This window comes from Pristiophorus japonicus, chromosome 10 (assembly GCF_044704955.1).
Source record: "Pristiophorus japonicus isolate sPriJap1 chromosome 10, sPriJap1.hap1, whole genome shotgun sequence".
NCBI classification, from domain to species: Eukaryota; Metazoa; Chordata; class Chondrichthyes; family Pristiophoridae; genus Pristiophorus; species Pristiophorus japonicus.
The window spans coordinates 96,438,454-96,464,913 of record NC_091986.1 but is presented as its reverse complement, the minus strand read 5'-3'; the positions used below and the strand labels follow the sequence as shown (position 1 = coordinate 96,464,913).

General features: G+C 44.4%; 1 protein-coding gene across 1 annotated transcript in view; it reads right to left on the bottom strand.

Moving 5' to 3' along the window:
• The window catches only part of LOC139274773 (short transient receptor potential channel 6-like), a 277,996-nt gene that overhangs the window by 133,768 nt on the left and 117,768 nt on the right, over positions 1-26,460 (bottom strand). The window contains exons 3-5 of the mRNA XM_070891460.1: positions 21,376-21,561; positions 13,643-13,807; positions 12,416-12,632 (exon numbers count right to left, since the gene is read on the bottom strand). Of these exons, the coding sequence (XP_070747561.1) occupies positions 12,416-12,632; positions 13,643-13,807; positions 21,376-21,561 (568 nt within the window). The remainder of the gene's footprint in view (positions 1-12,415; positions 12,633-13,642; positions 13,808-21,375; positions 21,562-26,460) is intronic.

The window sequence follows — 26,460 nt, the reverse complement described above, 5'->3', positions numbered from 1 at the left end:
AAATATGCTGCCTGCCGATCTCAGGAGACTTGCAGCACCATGTGATTTTGGCACGCACCTCAACGAAGCATTGCCAGACATTTTCATTATGGGAATTGGCCATGAGGGCCTCCTTCACAAGCTATTATCTGCTGACACCACACTCAACCTGCAGAAGGCCATCAGCATCAGTCAGGCATTCATGACCTCGACCTGCAGCACCAAGCAAATTATTCATCCTGTGGACTGAAACCCAGCAAGTACTGTACACAGAATGATGCCTTTTACAGGCAAGACTGTAGAACGTGGTGCTGCCCAGGGCAGAGAGCACAGACCTCAGGGTTCGAGAACTCAGAGTCTGCCGAGAGGTGCGAATTAAGTAGCACCATGCTGGCATTGCACAGGAAAGCACAGGGCTCACCAGTGTCGGATGGCTGAGTACACATGCAACGCCTGTAACACGAAGGGCCACCTCCAGCATATGTGTAAAAGAAATAACACTCACCGTCTAGCAGAGGAGTCGGTAGATGACCTAGAATCCAGTGGGGAGTATGATGATTTGGCCAGAGAGGCAGCTCAGCCCCAAGAAGAAGTGTGTATACTTGCATCACCGATTGTCCTCCAGTGAAGATGGAAGTTGAGATAAACGGCGTTCCAGTCTTGGAACGGGAGCGAGCCAGTCAGTGATGAGCCAGAATGCCTTTGAGAGACTATGGAACGAAAAACGACCCGAGCTGGTTCCAGTACAGGTAAAGTTGCGCACCTACATCAAGGAGCTGATCCCAGTCTTTGGTAGTGCAGATGTAAGTGTAATCCATAATGGCGTGGTGCACAAGTTATCTCTGTGGATTGTTGCAGGTGATGGTCCGATGCTACTCGGAAGAAGGTGGATGGGAAGATCCAGTAGAAATGGGAAGACCTTTTCACTCCAGCAATCGATGTCCCCTGGGCTCAGAGGCAGAGCAAAACTTCACCTTCGCTTGGGCCAGGCACCAGAGAACAGACCAGTGCAGCACCTGAAGCACAGACCGTCCATCACAACTGCGTGGCAATGATCCGACCAGAACGACCTAAAAGTAGCTTCCCTGCTCCAGTGGCAGGACTCCTGGGGAGGAAGATCGAATTCACAGGCACTCTTCCAGCTTTTGTGGCAGAATTGAGGGAGAGAAGGATCAAGGCAGTCGACCTCGAGGACAGAGGCAAGAAGGCGTCCCTGCTGCAGCGAGGAGCAGCGTGGCTGAAAAAAAAGATGGCCGTGGCTATATCACAAGGTGCAATGCTGAGTGACCAACATATGGTGACCAACAAAGGATTTGATTGGGGTAAAGTCAGCAGGGTTCTCTTAAAGGAGACCTGCAACCAACTGAACTAAAAGAGATATTGTATGCATGGCAATCAATGTAACGAACCCATTAAGTTTGTGAACAAAATGTTGTTGCGCGATGTCGGGAATAGAGTGTCCCCTAAAGTAGCAAGCGAATGAATTCAGGAGGGTAAAGGCGCAGGTCTATTCCATGCATAGGCACCCGATGGCACTATTCGCCACGGACCTGGAACGGAAACAGCGCCAATGCGCGCAGTCTGCCGCCGTTGCCCACCATCCGGGTGGAGACGGCGCAGCCCCCAGACCCAGTCGCTACCTCCCCAAACAGTACCTGGAACAGCCAGGTTCCCAACACTGTTCGAAAGCAGGCAGAAGATTCTGCAACCCTCAAAGGATGACAGGGAGGCCACACACATCGGTGGCTCTGCCCACCACTCGGCCCTGAGTCCTGGCTAGGTGAGCGAACCAAGCACACCCCGCTAGCAGGGGGCGCACCATCGCTATCAAATGATTAGGACCCGGTCCGGTTGTTCTGGAACCTGCGTCCTCGCATACTTGTACTGCTACCTCAGTACTTACCATGACTGAACCATGAATGCAATCTACCCAATCCTGGTGTACGACTGCAAAGTGTAACTAACGAACCCAAGTCACTGAACCAAGGTGTCACGATACAAACTGTAACTTCCTTTCTTTGTACTTGCACTGTGTCTGATCCTGTATGTTAATGTAATGGGCCAGCTGCATGATCTCGCTGTGGGGGGCGGTGGGAAATGGATGTATGTAGCTATGGCCACACATGGATCACACCCAGAACCCATTGGAACCTCCATTGCATCATCGAACCATCCAAACAGGTAAACACTACCCAACGTTGTGGCAAAAGGACTTGGGGGTTAACAGGGAGAGAGCCAAGCCAACGCACAGCCAAGGTGCAAGGGCTATTGCCACATAAGTCTGGGGAGAGCTAAGCCAGAGCACATAATGCAAAGGTAATCGGCACAAAGGACTTGGGGAAGAGTGATTTTATATATGCAGATATAGATATACTCTCTGTGTAGTTACTGTATAGTTGCATATGATGGAGATTTGTTACCTGAAGTACTATCAATAAGGTTTACACTGTGTATATACTATGCTGGTACCACTAGTGGGTGCAACTGGTGGAAACTGGGGTTTCCTGCCCCTGTGGCAGAAGCTGTCCACCAGAGGGCACTGCGGTGGGAGACCTGAGGGTCACCTGTATAGGTGTGCAGGGCCCAGTATAAAAGGCTGCCCACCATGCTTGTGCCACACTCTGGAGTTATGAGTAAAGGACCAAAGTCACTACAGTTTGAGTACAACACATTGCCTCATGGAGTCATTCATAAGTGCTTTGCAGACATAACATGGCCGAAATTCAGTGCAGCCAGAAAGCTGGTAGTGTTAAGGCCTTTTTCCCCAATTGGCGCTGCAAAGTTTGCGGCGCCCATTGAATGCAAATTCAGCTTTTTGTCCACAAAAAAGTGTTCCAGTCTTATTAGCCCTTCAAACCTGAAAGTTTGCTGTCTTAATTGGAGCATTATTACCACGGGAAATTCACCCTTAGGGTGTTGTGGCAGCTGTCATTGCAGCACAGGTACGAGGGAATGAGCCTATCGATGCTGCTTTGGATAGGATGGCCGCGGCTCTGCAAGAGTCGATGGAACATTGAAGTGCTGTTATATCTGGCGGCTTTCAAACTGTGGCTGCTCGCATGCAGTCTCAACTGGATGCTCCCCGAGACCTCGATGTTGCTTTTGTGGCTGGGTCCACCACAGGCCACGGGGACCTTCCGGTGTGGCGCCACAGCACCGACCTGAGCTCCCTCAGATTGGTGGTGGTGGTATTGTCCCACCCCTGGTGAGTTATTTAGGCTCCTCGGGCCAGGATACAGATGATGCGCTCCCTCCGGCTCGCAGCATTCCTGGCCCCGGACTTGTCACTCCGCCAGTGCCTCCACGCATGGCCTCGCCCGAGCCAAGACAGACTGAACCCTCCCAGCAGGATGTTGACCAATCTCCAGCCGGCCCTTCCAGGAACAAAGCTCCTCAAAGGTGTAAGGACATCTGCAGTTTCCACACAGGGAACATAGCAGCCTTCCCAGACCCATGAGGCAGCCACAGGTGAGACACTGAGGCGAAGCCGCAGGTTAGGCAGGTGTAGGATCATCATAGGTGGTTCCTTGAAGTCGAGGATGATTTGTTTCTACTCTAAAAATAAGTTCTCAGGTGGCTCAGTCCAATGCGGGACCTACCGTCTCTGTCACAGGTGGGGCAGACAGTGGTTGAAGGAAAGGGTGGGTGGGGGGCCTGGGTTGCTGCACGCTCCTTCCGCTGTCTGCACTTGGTTTCTGCATGCTCTCAGCGACGAGACTCGTGCTGCTCAGTGCCCTCCCGGATGCTCTTCCTCCACTTTGGGCGGTCTTGGGCCAGGGATTCCCAGGTGCCAGTGGGGATGTTGCACTTTATCAAGAAGGCTTTGAGGATGTCTTTGAAGCATTTCCTCTGCCCACCTGAGGCTTGCTTGCCATGTCGAGGCTCCGAGAAGAGCACTTGCTTTGGGAGTCTCGTGTCAGGTATGCGGACGATGTGGCCCGCCCAGCGGAACTGATCAAGCGTGGTCAGTACTTGGCTGCTGGGGATGTTGGCCTGAGTGAGAACATTGACGGTGGTGCACCTGTCCTCCCAATGGATTTGCAGGATCTTGCAGAGGCAGCGTTGGTTGTACTTCTCCAGCGCTTTGAGGTGTCTGCTGCAAATAGTCCACGTCTCTGAGCCATATAGGAGGGCGGGTATCACTGCAGCCCTGTAGACCATAAGCTTGGTGCCAGATTTGAGGTCCTGGTCTTCCAAAACTCTCTTCCTCAGGTGACCGAAGGTTGTGCTGACGCACTGAAGGCAGTGTTGGACATCGTTATCGATGCTTGCCCTTGCTGACAGTAGGCTCCTGAGGTATGTAAAATGGTCCACTTTGTCCAAGACCTCACCGTGGATTTTGATAATTGGGGGCAGTGCTGTGTGACAGGGTCAGGTTGGTGGAGGACCTTTGTCTTACGGGTGTTTAGTGTAAGACCCATGCTTTCCTATGCCTCGATGAAGGTGTTGACGATGGCTTGGAGTTTGGCCTCTGAATGTGCGCAGGCGCAAGCGTAGTCCACGTACTGTAGCTCAATGACAGAGGATGGGATGGCCTTGAATTTAGTCTGCAGGCCACGAAGATTGAACAGGTTCCCACTGGTTCTATAGTTTAGTTCCACTCCAGCGGGGAGCTTGTTGAGCGTGAGATGGAGCATTGCAGCGAGGAAGTATCGAGAAGAGGGTTGGCCCGATGACGCAGCCCTGCTTGACCCCGGTCCAGACGTGGATTGGGTCTATGATGAATCCGTTGGTCAAGGCTTGCTTGTTGTCGTGGAGCCGAATCTATGTCAGGGCGGCCAGTTGAGTCCAGAGCGGCGGCCATTCGATTTTGACAAATAACTGCTGCAAACGGGCAGTACCGGTCCTTCCCAGCACAGTGAATTTTGGGGCCCATGGCTCTTACGTTTACCTTGTTTATCCTTAGCTACCTTAATATTTGTAATAGCCAGGAGCCAACCAAATTAAAGGCTAACTTTTCTCCAGAAATCTGACGTTTCTAATTATGGAATTAACAATATCACAGTAATAATTTCCATTCTTTAGTATCAATTATTGACATGAGAGTTTACAAGTTTTGACAGATTTTACCAGCTTTGAGCAAAACTTTGGTTTGATTTGAATTGACATTCCCTGTAAAGGTGCCACATGAGTCACCACTACAACTTCCACATGTTGAGATAAACCAGAGTGTTTTTTTAAAATTGGTAGACAGTTAGGCTACCCACATATCAAATGTAATGTCTTTCAAAATTATTGCTATCTGATTCACAAGAATTAGGAGCAGGAGTAGGTCATACAGCCCTTTGAGCCTGCACTGCCTCTGCATATGAATCATATGCTCATATGTGACTGTACTGAATTGTCGTGGCTGCTGTGTTTCTGAAGCCATTACTGAACCCCAGAGAGAATACAAGGAGCACATCTCAATAACTGTCACTCTTTGAAAACTGGAACAAACATACAAAAGAGAAGATCCCCACATGCTAAAACATGGAGGCCTATTAGATTTCCAAAATCATAGAATTAGAGAAATTTACAGCATGGAAGGAGGCCATTTTGGCTCATTTTGTTCGCACCGGCCGACCAAGAGTTATCCAGCCTAATCCCACTTTCCAGCTCATGGTTCATAGCCCTGTAGGTTATGGCACTTTAAGTGCACATCCAAGTATTTTTTAAATGTGGTGAAGGTTTCTGCCTCTACCACCCTTTCAAGCAGTATGTAAAGTTTGGTCCAACATACTTTAGTAGCCTGGGATATTGTGAGTTTATATCTGCACAAAGTAAGTAGGTGCCAAGATAGATAATAATCTTCCCCTAAATAATCATTTCAGCTCAGACACTCTTTCCCCTCTTCTCTTTCCACCTAAAAAAGTCTTCATGAAAAGATTGTCTCTGATTCTCAACACAGGTGAGTTTTTTGTTTAACTAAAAGTGAGTTTCGATGTGAACAAAATTATTTGAACAAGGCACAGCTGCCTGAACAAATAACTGGGCCCTGAAATTTCACACTGTTGCAGCATTTCTGAGGCCTAAAATTGAAGTAGAAGCTGTCCCGAAAACAATGTACTCCAATTCGTGATCTGCCTGCCAAGTCCTCTTTGAATCTGATGTGGATATATCAAAATGAGGGCCAGTGGGGCTGTAGCCCTGAACATCTGGAAGTTCCTCTCTCAATGCGCTGAGTAAGTTAGAATAGGGAATATTAAGGTGCATCTATTGCCAGGATCAGCTGAGATTGACAAAAAAGGTGAAGGGATTCCCAATGAGTATACCTTTGTATTCCATTATCATGGAGAGGGAGGAAGAGCAGGCTGGAGAAAAGGAGAATGAAGCAGCATTTGAGGAGGATTCAGCCATCAAGCTCTTATACCCACACCCAGCACCCCCCTCCCGCCCCCCCCCCCACCTCCGCACAAAGAAAGAATATGTAGGAAACACATGACCTATAAAAACTGTTGTGATGAGCTGTGTATTAGAAGATTACACTTTACCAAAGAGAAGAAGAGGAGCTGCTCCAGCTCTTGCATGGAAACATGCAGCTACCATCACCTGCCCACACGACACTGGTTGTAGCTAAGATGGTCATGACCGCAGTCAATTTTTATGAAACGGATCATTTCTGGCACTCCTGGGGATCTCTGTAATATTTGCCATGGTGTCGCCTGGGCTTGTATTCATCAAGTGACTGACAAACATTTCTGGACAGCTGGGGAATTGTCTCACAGCAAAGGAGCAGCAATATAGGGCCGTCCCATTTTACGGGGTTGCTGGTTTTCCCAAGTGCAGGATGTAATCGATGGCACCCACATTGTATTGTGAACTCCCATGGCCAACCCCCTCAACTCCCTCAACAGTAATGACAACCTCTCACTGAATGTCCAGATCGTGTGTGACAACATGCATAGAATCCTCCACCTCAACACAAAGTTTGCTGCAAGTTGCCACAATGAATTCATCCTTCAGAATCCGGCCCTCCCAAGAAAAATAATGTGAACAGATGGCATGAGCTTCTTCTCATGGAGTTCCAGTAGTTTCTTACTTTGCTGAATCTCATCTGTCATGTTAAACGTGTGCATATTTGTTTTGTGCCTCCTTGCCATGTCCTGCTCCCTTTATTAGTACATTCCCCAGTGGAAAACATTTTTTTTTTAAAGTGGCACAAAATTACGCATAAGCCATCCAGTATAGCAACTCAGTCAACTCAGCAAGCCAAGGATTCTTATTATATTTACCTGCCGCTGCCATGCTATTGCTACAATCCTCAGATATGCTGTTTTAAAGGCTTCACCCTAATTTCCAAGCATGCCAGGCATAGTATTCCTATTTTTCACAGAAGCTTCACTAGATAAACACCAATGGATATTTACATGAGCTGACCCAAATTTATGGCAGGTCAGCTCTGCAGAGGGTCAGAGGCTGCAGCAAGTCCAGCCTTTGGGGTACAAATGTGGCACAATTTATTACATGGAATTCTAGGAACAAGCAGTTTACCTCACACCTGCCCTTACGAATAGTTAACAAGCAATGGTCTAACAGTCAGCTGTGGCATGCAATAGATGCACCTTCCCTGAATAAATAAATCTATTCATGTAACAATTTGCCTGTGAGGTGCTTTTACTTCAGAATACTCTGGGCCTTTAAATTTCAGAGCAATTAAGCTTCACATTTTGAAAATTTAAATAAATTCCCAGCGATTAATTACATTTCACAAATTAAGTTTAATGTGAGCTTTACAACCAACTAAAGTATCATTAAGTTGCTGCTGGTATTGTTACTAGGAATAGTGATCTCTAATAGAACAGTGCCACCAGCAGGACTTTAGCAGTAGGACAGCCCCGAATTTGTTTGAATATTGATCCATTATTATTTTTCTTACGTGCTGAACCCTTAATCAGAAGCTAAACCTTTACTGTTCCACATAATGACGAGTAAGGCTAAATATGATTTAACTAGGAAGAACTCAACAATTTTCTCCCCCAGTCCATGCCCTGTCCTCCACCCTTTCCTCCCTTGAAGATGCAGACTCTCAGCTGAGTTGCAATTCTAAGGGCCCTAGCCTCCCTCCAGTCTCCAAGTGGCCATTATTTATGTGTGAACCATAACAGTGAGTATTAGCAGGCTAGTTAAATACACTGGACATCGCAGGGCAGCCATCCTTGCACTCACCCAATGTCCTGCATAAGCACTTATAGCAGTGGTGGTTGAACAGTGATCAGGACTGGGAAACCTGACTGATTTGCTCCTCCCTAACCAAAAGACATTGAGGCCAACTGTATCACTCCTATCGTTGCACCAGCTGAGATCAGGTAATTCAACATAAACCAGAGACTGCAGCTGAGAAACTCCATCCTGCTCTTCCTCCCTCTGAATGATAGTGCTTACCTACTCAGAAGTGCGCACCTACTCAAATCAGCCATGATTTTATTAAATGGTGGAGCAGGCTCGAGGGACCAAATGGTCTACTCCTGCTCCTATTTCTTATGGTCTTATGTTCTTATGTACTCACTGGATAAAGTCCAACTATGCACCTGTCAATATCCAGCTAACACGAGACAATCGACCCCCTCACTCCAACACTTGCATTACAACTCCTCTTTCTTTGGTGACCCTGAATTTACAGCCTTCATTTAAAGATGGCTTATCCAGTTTATTTCAGAGAATGAAAACTCTTTCACTTCCTAATCTTTGATATGGGAACACGCAACTACAGTCCTCAAAGGCTGTAATGCTCCCATGTTGCAGCCGGAAATTGCAAGGAAATTGCAAACCTGGAGAGACCTGGAACAGAGGATGGATAAAGTAGAATACATTTCACAAAAGGCTTCACAAGGCAAACGCTGAAAGAGCGCTAACCAGGCAAAGGGAGAGCTAATCTGAGATGCAGGCCACAAAATAGGAAATGGTATAGTTCTAACCAACCTCCCACTCCTCCTTGGAGAGGTGACCTTACATGTGCTAGATGTCCCACCCTCAGCTAATAAACACCAGGAAGGTGTCACAAGTCCAACATGGCAAGCACAAGATTCCTATCTCATTCCTTGGCCAAAGACAGCTATTAAGTATTTAAGATTATTAGTTATGTATATTAGTTATTCCAAAATCCAGTAATGCCAACTCTCGTGATTTAATCACAAGACATGCGATTTATAATGAAACTTTCCCCAACTGACGGTCTCGCAGTTTAACTCAGAAAACTCGCGAGTTGAATGGTTGATTAATTCCAAACCAGAACTTCTGTACAGAAGAAAATGCAAACTCTGCCTGTGTGCCCCAGGCGCCTCTCGTCTATATATGTTCCAAAAACTACAAGATGTGCAACAGAAGGCTTCCTTTAATCCATGTGTGAAATGCAGAAACTCAGCTGTGAAGGAAGTTACCTGTTAGCTCCCATTATCAGGGCAACCTTGCGTGTGCACATTGTTTGGGAAACGGCCAGCAGAGCCATGTTAACGCGGTGGCCAGGCAGTAGGAGCTGGCTCGGTTCGGGCCTACAGACAGCTTCGTTGGCCCTGCCTGCTTTTCCTCCCAGGTCTGACAGTCTGTACGGAGCTGGTGAAATCGCCTGGTCACCGGTGGCTCCCGCGCTGCATCCTCAGACCACAATGTACTGATGTGCAAGTAGGGTGTGTGTCGGCTGCCAAAAACATGTCACCCATTGCGCGAGATTTCAAACCAGTCAGAGGCAAGACCGAGGTTCCTGGAGCTCAGGAACCCAACAAATGCAAGGATCATAGAAGAGGGATGACAGGAGCAAACAACGGCTTACCCCTGCAGTGGAATCAACAATACAAGCAGTTATAACTGCAATGTAACTGGAAAATTTGTATAGGAGAATGACTGTCAGAATCGCAGCTTTAGATAAAGGGCCATTTTCTTCTCATTTTAAAGTCTTTTACTTCCTATTCCCTCTTCACCTTTCATTCTTTATTCTCCTCAGTTGCAAGCAACATCTGCTTGCATCGGCAGGAGACATGGATTGGAGCTAAGGAATACATTTTCCTTGGCAGATACATTGGGCAGAATTTTACAGGGGTCAGCTGGCATGATCAGTGGTGGGTCGGGTGTGAAAGTGTTTTTTGACCGTGGGTTGGGACACCGCTGTCAATCCGCTGCCATGAACCTTTCCCAAATGTCGGGTCTGCCAGCACTGAGCAGACCCGACACGCAGCGGCGGGGGAAACAATTGAAACCATGAGTGGCTTGTTTACAGCCACTGAACAATTCTTTTTTCCCAGATTTTTGATTTCGACAGATTACCCGCCGGTTTCCTGCTGTGCCTAGACCTTGTCTTGGAAGCTGAGGTGGAAGGTGACTTGCCATTGTTTCAGCTGATCAGTTGACAGCTTCAAATGTCAAGTCAAAGCTCCCAGCTGATTGTGAAATGTTCCCTAAACCACCAGCTTTCCTAAACTGCATTTCCACTAGAGATTCACCATGCTGCAAGTCTTTACACAAGTCTGCATCTAATCTGACCTCATTACCTCTCCCACCATTGACAGATTGCTTCTGTCATCTTTACTTCACCTGCCATCTATTCCATCAGCATAGCTGCACTTTATACTCTCTCACCTTGGTCCTCCGAATCCCACCATGATCAGCCCCAACACCAGTAGCACCAGGCACATCAGCAGCACCAACAACAACACCAACCTTCTCCGCAATCACCTGATGCTGCACAGGACAGAGGGCATCAGCACCCGACCATGTTTCTGCCCAGGAGGCCAGGGATAACCTCACCCTGGCCATATTTACTTGACGCTGCACACCTTGGGTGCCACATGATGCGCCAGGTTGGCACCACCCCACACCAACACCATAAACCATCCCTACAATGACCAACTCATTCCTTTCGTACTCATTAGCATTGCAGGGGTACCATTATGTCTGACCATTCACTGCAACTCACGAAGCCACTTCCAAAGGTGCACACAAATCTGTCCAAGAACGGAAAGTGATGAAATAAAGATTTCAATGTTTGACACCATATTAACAAAAAGTTCACATGACCATTGGCAAAAACACACAAATGCCTTCCCTTGCGTGTTGTTAGTTGGTATGTTTGGACTAAGATGAGGGAGAGTGTAAGGGGTGGTTAGTGAGATATGAAAGTTATAATGTAGATAGAGAGGGATGGGTGGAGGTGCAAGGTAAGTGGGTGTAAGTAAGGATGTGCAGGAGGAGGGTAGTGAAGGCAGAGTGATGGGGATGTGATGAGTGGCACAATGGTAACCCTCCCTCCGCATCCCCCAAGATGTGGATGGTGGAATACTCGGCAATGATGAAGGTCAGGGGCAGTCACTGGAGTAGGTTAGTTCTGGTGTGCAGGTCAACAGCACTACAGCTGGGATGTTATTAGGACCATTAATCGCTCCTGAGTCTCGTGCACTCAGCTGAATTGGCTGGACACTGGCATCTATGATGGAAGGAGCCTCAGGAGAAGGATCATCCACTCGATGATTTTTGCTGAAGAGAGCATCCAAATCCCATATACTTTCCATCACGAATACTTCCTACTTCAACCTTCGTAACATTGTCGACCTGCACTCCTACCTCAGCCCAGCTGCTACTGAAATGCTCATTCATGCCTTTGTATACTTCAAACTTACAATTACAAAGCTCTCCAGGCCACCCTAACATCTTCCACCCTCCTTAAACCTCAGCTCATACAAAATTCTGCCGCATGTATCCTATTGTGCACCAAGTCAACTTCCCAGCACCACAGTCCTCACTGACCTACATTGACGCCCGGTCCCCAAATATTTCAAATTTTAAATTCTTATTTTCCTATTTAAATTCCTCCAGTTTCTCGCCCCTCTTCATCTCTGTAACTTCTCCCAGATATACAACACTCCAAGAGCTCTGCATTCCTCAAAATGTGGTCTCTTGTACATCAGTCCACCATTGGCAGACATGCCTTCAATCTGTCTAGGCCCTACTCTTTGTAATTTCCTCCCTCTTTGCTCTCTACCTTCCTCTCTTTGTTTAATACCCTACATAAAACCTACCTCAATGACAACCCCATCTCATATCTTCTTCTTTGGCTCGGTATCAATTTTTGTCCGATAACAATTCTATGAAGCACCTTGGGACTTTTTCCTACATTAAAAACACAACCTAAATTATTGTTAATTGAGCTCATCTTCTTTCCTCCTCTTTCAAATATGGGTGGTGTCCTACAAACTCTTCACATAGGTTTCGCAACAATAACAAAAGTAATTCTGAGAGCTGAGGCCAATTATGCAGCATTTAAAATGGCAGACACATCTGATAATATAGGTTCTGCTGTTACTGTGAAAGTGATGGCATGTAAGCTGTTGACCAGTCTGCACCTTCTACATCCCTAATAGAAAATTGCTTTGTTGACTTTATGTTGCTCAGATTGTGTTAAGATGCTTTGATAATGAAGATCAATGTATCAGGTTCTAATGTGATGATAATCAAAACAAATCCCTACCTATTACCCAGGAAACAATTAGAAGTTCCATCCATGTGAAGCCAGTTGTTTTCATCCTGAAGAGCTGTCTGGGGTGATCTGTAGTCGACTCATTTGGCAGGAGTTTGGTGCCTTCAAATCTGTCAGCTGCATTCATAATCAGCAGGCCGAGAAAAACAGTGAAAGAAGCTCCGTGCGCCACAAATTTCATAAATGGTGCTCGCATGATCTTCCCCAGCTGCAACACCACAAAAGATATTTATAGTTTACAGCATTATTCACCTCGTTAGTAAAAACTAACAATCTTAAGAGTAGACTCGTAGATCTCGATGAAACAAATCTCAAGATGTGAAGACAACTGATATGGAGATTTGTTTTGCCATTGTAATTCTGTATCACTGGACACTAATTTTACTCACAGAGCATTTCATTTTTAGAAGCAATTATCTCTGTTTTTACAACCCTTCAGTTTGTGCCAGACTCATTCCCTTTTACTGACCTCTATGAGTTCCCTTGTAGAGAGATATTCTTTATAGTCTGACCTTTATCCACATCCAATTTATTGCATGATTAATTTGTAATTGTAATTTATGGTTTGAATATTGCTAGATAAAGATATTAGATAATGTGAGATATTCCCTACCAAATACAAATCAGAGTCAAGGAAAAGCCACAACTACATCACCAATCAAATGCTATTGCCCAGGGAATGATAGATTGCAGCTTGCAATAATTGGAGCCAACAATAAGCTGAGTTGATGCCTGCTCATACAATAGCAAAGCGCCACTGGCCGCAATGCAAGTTTGTCCTTTTCCCAAGCACTGATGTTAGAAGACTGAAGGAAACATGTGAAACAATCAGAAAAGAGAGGGTAAAATCAATAAATGAGTGCTGCAATCAATGAGTGCTGCAGTAATTACCTCTCAGTTAATGCGACCAGTTAAATAAAATTGACTTGCCTCCTACGAAATATATTAACAGATTTTTGACTATTTAAATAAGAGAAACACTGGTGAAACAGAAGTATCAAATTAGCCAGTAGTATATTCCAACTGGAGCTTTCGGCAGAAAATGCCTATTCAATCATCCCGCAGGGAGAGAGGGGGAAGGATCACACTCTCATTATATATATACACAGCACAACATTCTTTATTGGAAATAAAGCTGGAATTTTTACACTCAACTGAGTAGGTTTGCTCCCTGCACTACTGATGTGAGAAGAGCTTTAAAAGATGAAGATGACTAACCTTGCTGCAGGGTGCAATCCAATAGCACAAGGCCAGAAATGGCAAGCCAATGGCTACAGCAAGCACTACCAGAAACTTGGTTGCTATTGGCTGTTGACGTAATCCTGAGAGATTTTCGTACCAGATAGATAGAAGCTGCTGCTGACAGTTTGGATGAGCTACAAACTTAAAAAGGAAATGCAATATAATAAGTTAGAAATCAAAGTGAACGTTATTAATGAAACTAAAAAAAGTTTAACCTTTTAAATATAATGCACTTCTAATGCAATATTTTTCTTGCTTTTTCACCAAACAGATGAAGTTGATAAATGTATTAATGATGTAGTTATATAAAATCACAAAAGTGTTAGTGTTGATCATTAAGATAAAACATTTTAATTCAGAAAATTTGGTTAGACTTTTGAAGGTGAGTATATTTCAAATTTACAGCCCCTTTACCTGATGTTTCTGCAACTTTTGCAAAAAAAATCACATTTTCAAAATCTAGCCATTAAATTGCTAGCAGTTCCAACAAATTCCAAATTGCTTTTGGAAATATAGATGATCTACATTACATTTTCAGCCAATACACAGTGGCACACCTATGCAATTGCAACCTTGACCTCATCCTCTGATTCAGTTCCTCCTTATCCTCCATTTCAGCCAGAAATAAGGGGATTCCTAGATGCAAAGTCATAAATGACTGGATTTCAGGCAGTTTCGGTGAGGGGGATAGGATAAAAGGGTTGGAGGGTCAGAAGAAATGACGATTGATCCTTTACAGTTGATATGCTAATACTACATCCTGCAGGTAACAGAGGTGGATTCGTTATAAGTGAAATGAAAAAGAAATGACAACAATAGACATATTCGCAAATAATGCAAACAATAGCACAGGCCTCAATATAAACATTTATCATTTAACGATGAATGCATCTGAGCATTCCATTTGGCATCCAAAAATGGCAGGGAGGCAAGCGGAAGTCACAGGAAATGATGTCATCCTTTAGGAGCTGGCACTTCTCTAACATGGAAAATGCATTGATGCATACTGGCCCACTACTCCAGAGTTGCTTGATCCCAAGTTGATTTCACCTCCTACTTCCACTCTTTCTCTTATGTGAGAAGAACAGAATGCCCAGGTACTGTACCTACAGTTCCTGCCTCTTAATATAACATCTAGTTGAAGATTTTTTATCTTAGAATCGGGGCGATTTTCTTATTGTTTTTTTGAGAGACCAGAGTGATAGTGGTAAGGAGTGAAAATTGCAGGGTTTTACTTACTGCCCCATTCCCTCTGATGACCAGCCCACTGCAATTTTGGAACAGGTCAGGAAATGGGACAGAGCCTACCTGAATATGCAAGTCAGGATCCTACGACGTACGTAGGATCCCAATGCAATGTTATGAGTATCAATGGATGTAGAGCGTCCTAACCAGTGGTCACTGAGTAACAACAGGCAGCTTACCGATCCAATTAAAAAGAGGCCTCACCATGAAAATAGTACGGACCTCTCACTGGTACTGTCAGGATGGCAGTGCGACTATGACTGAACTGTCCACTGCTTATCAGATGTGTACCAAAACCAAAAATTGTCCCCACAGAAGTTACAGTGCTAAATTAACTATTTCATTCATCGACTCAGAGCCTATGATATATCAATACCTTTCAATATTTTCTTTTTCAAGCAGCTATACAATTCAAATATATGTTATTAATTCATACAAGTCTGTGTATGTACTCATATATCACAGTTTCTGTTTCTATGCATTACAACACTGACAATACTTCATTGGCTATAAAGTAATGAAAGGCATTATATATATGTAAGTCTTTTCTTTTAGGCTGATTACTTAAATGTAATCATATTCTTAAACATTATAAACATTAAATAGTGATCAATTAACTTTATAAATATTAACTGATTATTACTAATCCTATTGTTGCGTGGGTTTTAGAGGTAACAGCTGTACAATATTATTAACATCGATGTAATGAAATATTTAAACCGGAAGTAACATTTTATTTTATTCTTTGATTAACAAAATGGGCTACCCAATCATAAAATATATTAGCCCACCAGCAGAACAGGTATCAGCTGATCAAGTTATCACAAACAAGCTCATTCAGTCATTTTCCTCTTCCATTTCTACAGGCCATAATGATCTTAACATATTACACTATGACATTTTATCACATGTTTTTGGTGTACGCATGTTAAAGTTCCACTGCTAGGACAATACAATAAGTAAAACTAATCTCAATAGATAAAACAATTATGTACTTCTTGTTGTGTTCATACTCTATTTGTTTGTTACAGCTCACAGGACAGGCATTAGGACACTGCAGGAGCTATTCACAGTTGCTGTTTCATGCTGGTTCATGCCGGTGTGGGGACTCCATTTTGGGTTGTATAAAAGCACAGTTAAGTTAAGTTACATTTCTCCTGGCTCAGTTTGTCAGTTATTTACATATGCACAACATAATTTGGTGATGAGGATGACTCAAATTAACCTTCGCACCGCCTGCCTTTCTTCTCCACACCCGGGGACCCTCCAATTCCATAGCTGAGATGGATAAAAAGTTTTTTTACCTACATCACGGCAAGTGGGTTAGACGTCAGCAACGTAACACCAGCTCACCCCCGTGCAATACTTATCCACTGCCTCGGCACTGAAGGCCAATGCATCTTTGGCCAAATTGAAGACACGGAGTCCTACGACAAAACGATAAGCGCCCTAGAGAACTATTTTGGGCCAAAGAAAAGTGTCATGATGGAGAGATACCAATTTTGTAAAAGGGGGCAAGGGAACTGTGAACCAATCAAACAGTATATCATTTAATTAATTGAACAGGCCGCTATGTGTAACTTTGGAGCGCTCACAGAGGAAATGATCAGGGATCAATTGATTGAAAAAACAACGAACCCCCACATTTGGGAACGCTTGCTAATGGAGGATGATAAATTGACATTAGACAAAGCAACTAATTTGGCCATCCAAATCAAATCAGCGCTTTCCGATTCAAAAGCGATCAGATTCCCTGTGCATCAGACTACAGCTACAGCCCAGGAGCAAGGTGTTCGTCCAAAGTGGAAATCACATCAGAGACCCAGGGCTAGTAATAAGCCACACACTACGGATCGCGGGCCTAACTTCCACTGCTTTAACTGTGGAGATAAATCACACAGCCAAGAATCCTAACTGCCCTGCACTTGGGAAGAAATGCTCTTCATGTGGTAAACTGAACCATTTTGCTAGTGTCTGTCGCTCATCGCAGCATATTCGACACATGGACAACTCCGATAGTGATAAACCCAGTATGGTTTACACCGTTAGTGACATTTTGCACATCAGTTCGGGCAAATTCAAGGACCATGAGGTAAACATTGATGGCATGCCCTGCTGCCTCCTCATTGACCTTGGAGCCAAAGTCTCCATATTGAGCGAGGCTCTGTATGAAACCCACTTCACACACTGTTAACAGCAGCCCGCAACTTCCGTTCTACATGCATACTCTGACTCCAAAATTGAGGTATTGGGGTCATACCTGTCCCGATATACTACAAGGACATAACATTGGAGAATTTTTCCTTTTATGTCGCGAAGGGACAAAGCCTCATGTGTGTTGACCTTTTTGACAAGCTTGGGTTCAAAGTTTACGACTCAACCAGCACACCTATGTACACATTGACAAGCAGTATCCCTCAATTTTCACAGGGTTTGGAGGGACAATAAAATTCTGCCATAGTCCCGGCGTTGACCCTTCCATCAAATCGATTACGGAGCGACTTCGCCGTCTCACATTCACGGTTCGCGACCCAGGATCCACAGAATTAACGTGACTCAAATCTCAGGGAATCATTGAGAGCATCGACTCCTCACCCTGTGGATCTCGAACTTAATCATTGCTTGGCGTAAAAATGGGGAGATCTGCCTATGCATCGACCTGAAAGAGGTCAACAAGGCCATCATCCCCGACAAGTACCCTCTTCCTACCATCGATGAACTGTCTTCAGAATTCCACGGCTCAATAGTCTTTACGAAACTCGACATGCGCCGCCGTTACCTGCAAATACCCCTAGCGGAGGACAAAAAACTGCTCACAGCATTCACGACACATGATGGTCTATCTTTTGTACCAAGTGCATTTCAGAAGATTGTTACTACTATGCTAGCAGGCATAGAGGGAGCCCTCAATCTGCTTGACAATATCGTCGTTCATGGACAGACAATGGAAGAACATGACCAGCGACTTCATGCAATTAACACCAAAAGTTAGTACGCAGGTACAGTAAGTAATCAGGAAGGCAAATGGAATGATGGCCTTTATTGCAAGGGAGGTACAGTATAAAAGCAGAGAAGTCCTGCCACAACAGTACAGGATATTGGTGAGGCCACATCTGGAGCACTGCATGCAGTTTTGGTCTCCGTATTTAAGAAAGGATGTACTTTCATTGGAGGCTGTTCAGAGAAGGTTCATTAAGTTGATTCCAGAGATGAGGAGGTAGACTTATGAAGATAGGTTGAATAGGTTGGGTCTATACACATTGGAGTTCAGAAGAATGAGAGGTGATCTTATCAAAACATATAAGAGAGGGCTGGACAAGGTGGATGCAGAGAGTATATTTCCACTCATGGGGGAACTAAAACTAGGGGGCATAGTCTCAGAATACTGAGATGAGGAGGAAATTCTTTTCTCAGAGGATTGTAAATCTGTGGAATTCACGGCCCCAGAGAGCTGTGGAGGCTGGGTCTTTGAATATATTTAAGGTGGAGATAGACAGATTTTTGAGCGATAAGGGAATAAAGGGTTATGGGGAGCGGGCAGGGAAGTGGAACTGAGGCCATGATCAGATCAGCCATGATCTTATTAAATGGCGGAACAGACTTGAGGGGTCAAATAGCCTACTTCTGCTCCTATTTCTTGTGTTCTTGTGTCCTTATGGCTAGACTTGCTACACATAACATTACACTTAATGCGATGTGTACATTTGCTGCTGGAGAAATAAACTTTCTGGGCTACAGAATCACAGCACAACGATGCTTGACAACATTGATGCGATCCAGCGCATGCAGGAGGCTACCAACGTCAAAGACCTTTCATCATTCCTCGGCACTTGTAACTTCTATCTGAAGTTCGTCCTGCACTACGCGCACATTGCCGAACCACTTCGCAAGTTGATGCACAAGGACGTCCCTTGGACAGATTCCCAGGCTGAGACATTTAACACGCTTAAGGAGACAATCACATCTCCTCCTATCCTCGCACACTTTGATCTGAATGCCACTACGTACATCACCACGGATGCATCAGGCACCGCCATGGGTGCTATGCTATCGCAATGGATTGACAGCCTGGAACGCCCAGTAGCCTTCGCCTCTCACACGCTCTCGTCTGCAGAACGTAAACATTTTACAGGGGAATGCAAAGCATTTGCTTGCATCTTCGCATGTGAATGCTGGCACATCTACCTCTATGGCAGGAAATTTACCCTCTGTACGGATCACCAAGCACTAACTACGCTACTCGCTACAACTGGATCTGGGCACAGACCATTACGAATCAGCCGATGGTCACATTGCCTTCATCAGTATAACTTTGATGTACAGTACATCGCTGGCAGTCGCAACCAGGTAGCTGACATGCTCAGCCGTTTGACACCTGCTTCGGACTCTGGTGTTGACTTGTTCACAGACGACGACACATATGTCATGTCGATCATAACTCAGTCCAGCAGAAATCTTATCTCCTGCGCCGAACTCAAAACCAAATTACAGAGTAATGCTATGCTCCAGTGTGTGTGCCACTTCCTCCACACAGGCCTAAGCAAATTCTGGAAGAGCTGAAAACATTGCACAGACTTCGAGATGAATTTTCCATTTGGAGTGATGGCTGCGTAACTTGTGGTGATAGAGAAGTAATTCCCAAGTCGCTTCAACAACGTGTTCTCTCATTGGCACATGATGGACGTCCTGACATTGTCCGCATGAAGCAGGAGTGCAGCGAAGGTTCACCAGACTGATTCGCAGGATGGCGGAACTGACATATCAAGAAAGACTGGATCAACTGGGCTTGTATTCACTGGAGTTCAGAAGAATGAGAGGGGATCTCATAGAAACGTTTAAAATTCTGACGGGTTTAGACTGGTTAGATGCAGGAAGAATGTTGCCAATGTTGGGGAAGTCCAGAACCAGGGGTCACAGTCTAAGGATAAGGGGTAAGCCATTTAGGACCGAAATGAGGAGAAACTTCTTCACCTGTGGTGAACCTGTGAAATTCTCTACCACAGAAAGTTGTTGAGGCCAATTCACTAAATATATTCAAAAAGGAGTTAGATGAAATCCTTACTACTCGGGGGATCAAGGGGTATGGCAAGAAAGCAGGAATAGGGTACTGAAGTTGCATGTTCAGCCATGAACTCATTGAATGGCGGTGCAGGCTTGAAGGGCCGAATGGCCTACTCCTGCACCTATTTTCTATGTTTCTATGTTTCTATGTCACAATTCAGTATGGTGGCCTGGGATTGACACTCACATCGGGGAGTTTGTCTCACACTGCAAAGCCAGCAGCCTGAGCGAAAAGGCAACAAACATCCGACCAGCGCCAATGAAGCCCATTCCATGGCCACAAAGATCATGGCAACAACTTCAGTTGGATATCTTCAGTCCAGTTGAAGCAGCTCCACAGCACCAACGTTTCCTTGTTGTAGTACATGACCTGCATTCCAAATGGCCAGAAATCGCTACAAGTTCAGTGACCTCATCAACGATCGTCACTATTCTGCAGCATATGTTCATGAGGTGGGGTCTCCCAGAGGTCATAATCACTGACAATGGACCATAGTTTATGCCCGACCAATTTGTGGGTTTCCACATTTGTCATGCTATCGAGCATCGCCTTACTGCTCGGTACAACCCTCAAAGCAACGGAGGTGATGAGCATTTTAACCGCGTCATCAAAGAGGGTTTGAAAGCCAACCCCACAGCTGGCTAAACATTCGACGAAGTGGGTCAAACCATTCTCCGCACATACCATTCGACAAAGCTCTCGCTAACGGGGAAGACACCCACTGAGCTCATGATCAGGTGGAATCTTCGCTGGCTACAGGACATTCTCAAACCCCCATCTAAATCTAGCATGAAGGTAACCACACTCGCATCCCAGATTTTAGAACGCCAACAGGATGGGATAGAGACACTGTTCTGTTTCCCAACTGAAAACCTCGATCAAACATCGCAAGCCTCACGCCGGTCTCAGAGACCTAGCTATCTCAAGGACTTTGACTGTACGTATACTGTGGTTTTAAAAAGGGGGGAAATATGTTGTGTTCATTTGTTTGTTACAGCTCACAGAATGGGCATTAGGACCCTGCGGGAGCTATTCACAGTTGCTGTACTCATGCTGGTTCATGCTGTTTTGGGGACACCATTTTGGGTTGTATAAAAGCACAGTTAAGTTACATTTCTCCTGGCCCAGTTTGTCAATTATTTATGCATACACAACACTTCTAACTTAAATAAAAACACAGGTAGTCAGTGAAGCTTCTAAAATTTATATTTCCCAGACTTTGGCTGGGGTTAGTGGCCTATTGATTTGATTCACCACTGGAAATAGTCATTTCAAAATCCTGTCATTCTGCTCCAAAAGGTAGATAAAGTTAAAATAATTCACAATTTTACAGAAAAATTTGATTAATTAAGAATTTATATTATAGAAGTGTATTAAATTAGAATTTTACAATGCTTCATACCTTTTTGACCTCACATTTAATGGCCAACTTTAGCCGACTAAGGCTTGGTCGAAAATGCAGGTTACTGCTGGGATTGGTCTCCACAGTCCCATTCAAAATGGCTTCTACTTCTTCAGTAATCCGGCACAAGTCTAGAAGTCCAACAACAAAATCTTTGCAATGCATAGATAAATTTTTGTAATCGTTCTAGAAAAACACAAATTTGAAGCTATTAAACTGTTGGGGGTCTTAACTTTGATGCTCAAGTACACGTACACTTTTACTGATACAATGTTAGATTTACAGGCCCTGAAATTTCTCAGCACACGACACTGGAAATTGTGCCCACTGGTGCCCTCCAGTCCTGACCTGGCTGAATTTTACAAGGTCAGTGGGAGGGCACCTAATTTGCATGGGGCCACTACAAGCATATCTCCAATACCCGCCTGCCTCATGCAGCCAGAAATTCCATAGATTATATATCATAAGTTCTGTAATACATTTATCGTGGATATTTTAGAAATGGCACTTTGCCTTCATGTAAAGCTTACTCCATTTTTAAAAGAATATTGAATGTTTAAATGCATAGATTATAGTAAAACACATATGATCATATTTTCTCCATTGCAGGTTTGAAAAGGTCCCTCCTCTTTCTCACTCACTCTCTCATATCTCTCTTTCCTATACACTACCAGCAGTTTTTGGGATGGGCAGGGAGCGGGGTGAGTGCAAAACACATTCAGCAGGCTCAGATTTCAGGCCCGAGGTACTTTAACTCCCAAGCCTCATCTGCACGCTGCCAGTCGGCTGCCCGCCCAAAGCGAGGCAGAAAGTGGTATCTTGCCAGTGGGTGAGAGCGGTAGTTCGAGCAGCCATGGGCCGCCGACCAGCACCAAATGAAATCTTGCTGGCAAGCAGCTAGGTTGAGGAGAGTGGGTTTTGGGAGGGTCTGACAGGAGGATAGGGGATGGCGGGGTTGGGAAAGTACTGGGCAGGGGAGGTTGCAGCATTAATTGTGCGATTCGATCTGTTCTAGTGGCCCCACAAAGGAATGATTTCGACTTCCTTTGCAGGGTTTCTTTGTCCTTCTAACAGCCGCTGGCCTGCTTCACCTGCGGGAAAGAAACTGTGACTGCTTTGCTAAGGCACCAGTTTAAAATCCATTCAGGGTCCCATTGACGTAATGGTACCTGATTTGCATAAATGTATGTGGTGCCCGTGCTTTCGGCGGGCATCTCAGTAGTGAGCGGTTAAAAATTGTGGACAGTTGGAGTGCAGCGGGTATGGGGTAGTAAAGCTGAACACTCCATTTTAAAGTAGTACTAACCACATATGGTGAATCAGAATCCAGATGCGGAGAATTGTATTTCTGATTAGTAAATAAAAATAAGTACACACTCATTGGGCATGTGATCTCAATACTCATATTCTTTCAGCGTGTGAGCTTTAGCCTTTTTGTGCACTTGTTGGTGGAACAGCAAGACGAAAAGCAAAGTGTGCGAGTGTTTTTCGATCAGTGTGAGTGCTTTATTCCTTTAGTTACTGAATGGTAGTAGGTGTTTACAAGTAAATATACACACATAAAGTACATTTACCCGTATTATGTGAGCATACCTAAAGCATTTTCTATTTAAATGAATGCATGTGGTCAAAACATTGTCGTCTCAGCCACACCTATGGCTGGTCAATAATTTCTATTGGACAACACTGTTTTAAAGGCATCTCCGCCCCATTCCCTCCAGGCAGGCCGGGTTAAATTCCCCCCACCCCCCCAACCCCTTTATTGAAAAAAATTATTTAATCTTATAACTAGAAACAAAGCAAAAGATAATTTATTAAAAAAGAGTCAGCCTTTTCATTTGAATGCAGTTATGGTGGCTTTAGACTGCTCAATTTAAAATGTGTACAAAAGTATCAAATTAACTTTACAATTTGCAATGAAAATATTAAACTTTTGAGAAACCAATGCATGTAGAAAAGATATTGTTAACAATTTTATGTAGTTAGTTCAAACTGCCTGACTGGGAAGTTTACAGTTTTCAATGAAGATCTTTCATTGTTTAAGTAAGGCATTCCTGTACAGTGTAGCACTAAATAGGACCATTTTTCTAAAAAATACTTTTAAATAGCCTATAGGGCAGAACTTCCCAAACCAATGGGAAAGGAAAATCCGGCGGGGTGTAAAGCGAGTGGCCAATACGTTAAATCCCATTTTACACCAAGCCAAAGTTGGAAGTTCCACCTATAAAATATAACACATACATGCAAAACCTAAAATTATTTGATAAAATTAAAAGTATTACATATCTATTAAATATCGTGGGGGTTCCAGAGGGAGACTGATGGAATCGCCAAGCAATTTCAGCCCCCATGAGCTCTGATTCATGGCTCTCCACTTTGGTCTGCTCCCTATCTAGAATGGGATCACAATGAACATCACAACCATGATATGAACCTCAGACTAAACTTGAGCAATGGTCCAGGAAGTCGGCTAATGTGTATTTGCAGACATAGAGTTAACTCAGAAAACTAATATGAGCTACAATGTCTAGATTAGAATAGGATGCATTCATTTAATTTAACAGTGCAAAATAGGTAACAATGAATGATTCCCCATGAGAAGATTTTCTGATATTAAATGGGCCCAGATTTTGCGGTCAGCGGCGAATGAACAGCACTCACCTTTCATTATGCTTACAGCTGCCCACAGACTTTTCATCACGATTGCGCAGCAATATATGGTAATGGAGAGTCATTTCAGCACGGCACCCTCTACAGGGGACCTGAGCAGCGTTTGGAGTCGTGCAGGAAAAAGTTGTGATCACATGGGACAGGGAAGATAAGCCGTGCCCACCAATTCAACCAAGACTGGAAGATAAGACACGCCCACCATTTCAGCCAAGACATAGAAACATGAAAACATAGAAATTGGGTGCAGGAGCCTGCACCGCCATTCAATAAGATCATGGCTGATCATTCAACCTCAGTACCCCTTTCCTGCTTTCTCTCCTTGATCCCTTTGGCCATAAGGGCCATATCTAACTCCCTTTTGAATATATCTAACGAACTGGCCTCAACAACTTTCTGCGGTAGAGAAATCCACAGGTTCACCACTCTCTGAGTGAAGAAGTTTCTCCTCATCCCGCTCCTAAATGGCTTACCCCTTATTTTTAGCCTATGACCCCTGGTTCTGGAACTCCCCAGCAATGGGAACATTCTTCCTGCCTCTAATCTGTCCAATCCCATCAGAATTTTATATGTTTCTCTGAGATCCCCTCTCATTCTTCTAAACTCCAGTGGATACAAGCCCAGTTGATCCAGTCTCTCCTCATATGTCAGTTCTGCCATCCCGGGAATCAATCTGGTGAACCTTCACTGTACTCCCTCAATAGCAAGAACGTCCTTCCTCAGTTTAGGGGATGAAAACTGAACACAATATTCCAGGTGTGGCCTCACCAAGGCTCTGTACAACTGCAGTAAGACCTCCCTGCTCCTATACTCAAATCCTCTAGCTATGAAGGCCAACATGCCATTTGCCTTCTTCACCGCCTGCTGTAGCTGCATGCCAAACTTCAATGACTGATATACCATGACACCCAGGTCTCGTTGCACCTCCCCTTTTCCTAATCTGTCACCATTCAAATAATATTCTGTCTTCCTGTTTTTGCCGTCAAAGTGGATAACCTCACTTTTATCCACATTATACTGCATCTGCCATGCATTTGCTCACTCACCTAACCTGTCCAAGTCACCCTGCAGTCTCTTAGCATACTCCTCACAGCTCACACCACCACCCAGCGTAGTGTCATCTGCAAACTTGGAGATATTACATTCAATTCCTTCATCGAAATCATTGATGTATACTGTAAATAGCTGGGGTCCCAGCACTGAACCCTGCCCCCCCCCCACCCCCACCGGTCACTGCCTGCCATTCTGAAAAGGACCCATTTATTCTGACTCGCTGCTTCCTGTCTGCCAACCAGTTCTCTATCCACGTCAATACATTACCCCCAATACCATGTGCGTTAAATTTGCACACTAATCTCTTGTGTGGGACCTTGTCAAAAGCCTTTTGAAAGTCCAAATACACCACATTCACTGGTTCTCCCTTGTCCACTCTACTAGTTACATCCTCAAAAAATTCTAGAAGATTTGTCAAGCATGATTTCCCTTTCATAAATCCATGCTGACTTGGACCGATCCTATCACTGCTTTCCAAATGCGCTGCTATTTCATCTTTAATCATTGATTCCAACAGTTTCCCCACCACCGATGTCAGGCTGACCGGTCTATAATTACCCGTTTTCTCTCTCCCTCCTTTTTTAAAAAGTGGTGTTACATTAGCTACCCTCCAGTCCATAGGAATTGATCCAGAGTCAATAGACTGTTGGAAAATGATCACCATTGCATTCCACTATTTCTAGGGCAACTTCCTTAAGTACTCTGGGATGCAGCCTATCAGTTTCCCTAACACAATTTCCTGACTAATAAAGATTTCCTTCAGTTCCTCCTTTTTGCTACACCCTGGAATCCCTAGTATTTCCCGAAGGACTGTCAAAGAGAGGTGAGTAAAGTCTTTACATGACCTCTTAGAGTTAGCTTAAGTGCAAATACATTTTATTTTTTTCTTTAGAAAAAGGCAAAGTAAAAAGACCACTTTGTAAACAGCAAGTAAAATTAACAGTTTTCAAAAAGGTTTGCAAAGTAATGAACAGGTTTTAAAAAACCATGCACTTACTTACTCACAGAAAAAAAAGAGCAGAGCAAAAGTTAAATGAGAAGAGATGTCACAACTTTAGTGATGAAGACCTCTGCACACTCTTTGATGAGATCCTCTGCACACTCCTCAATGAGGTGGAGGCAAGGTGTCTGTGGCTTCTGGGAAACAAGGTGCATAGCGCGCCACAGAAAATCAGCACGTTAGTGTGGAGTGTTAATTGCACCATACCACAGACAATGGAGCAAGGCAGCACAAAATTGAATGATTTAACACGATCTGCTGTGGTTTGTACGGATTATTAGGATTACATAAGATATACGGCACAGAAACAATGCTGGTGTTTATGCTCCACTCGTGCCTCTTCCCTTCTTTCCTCATCTAAATTT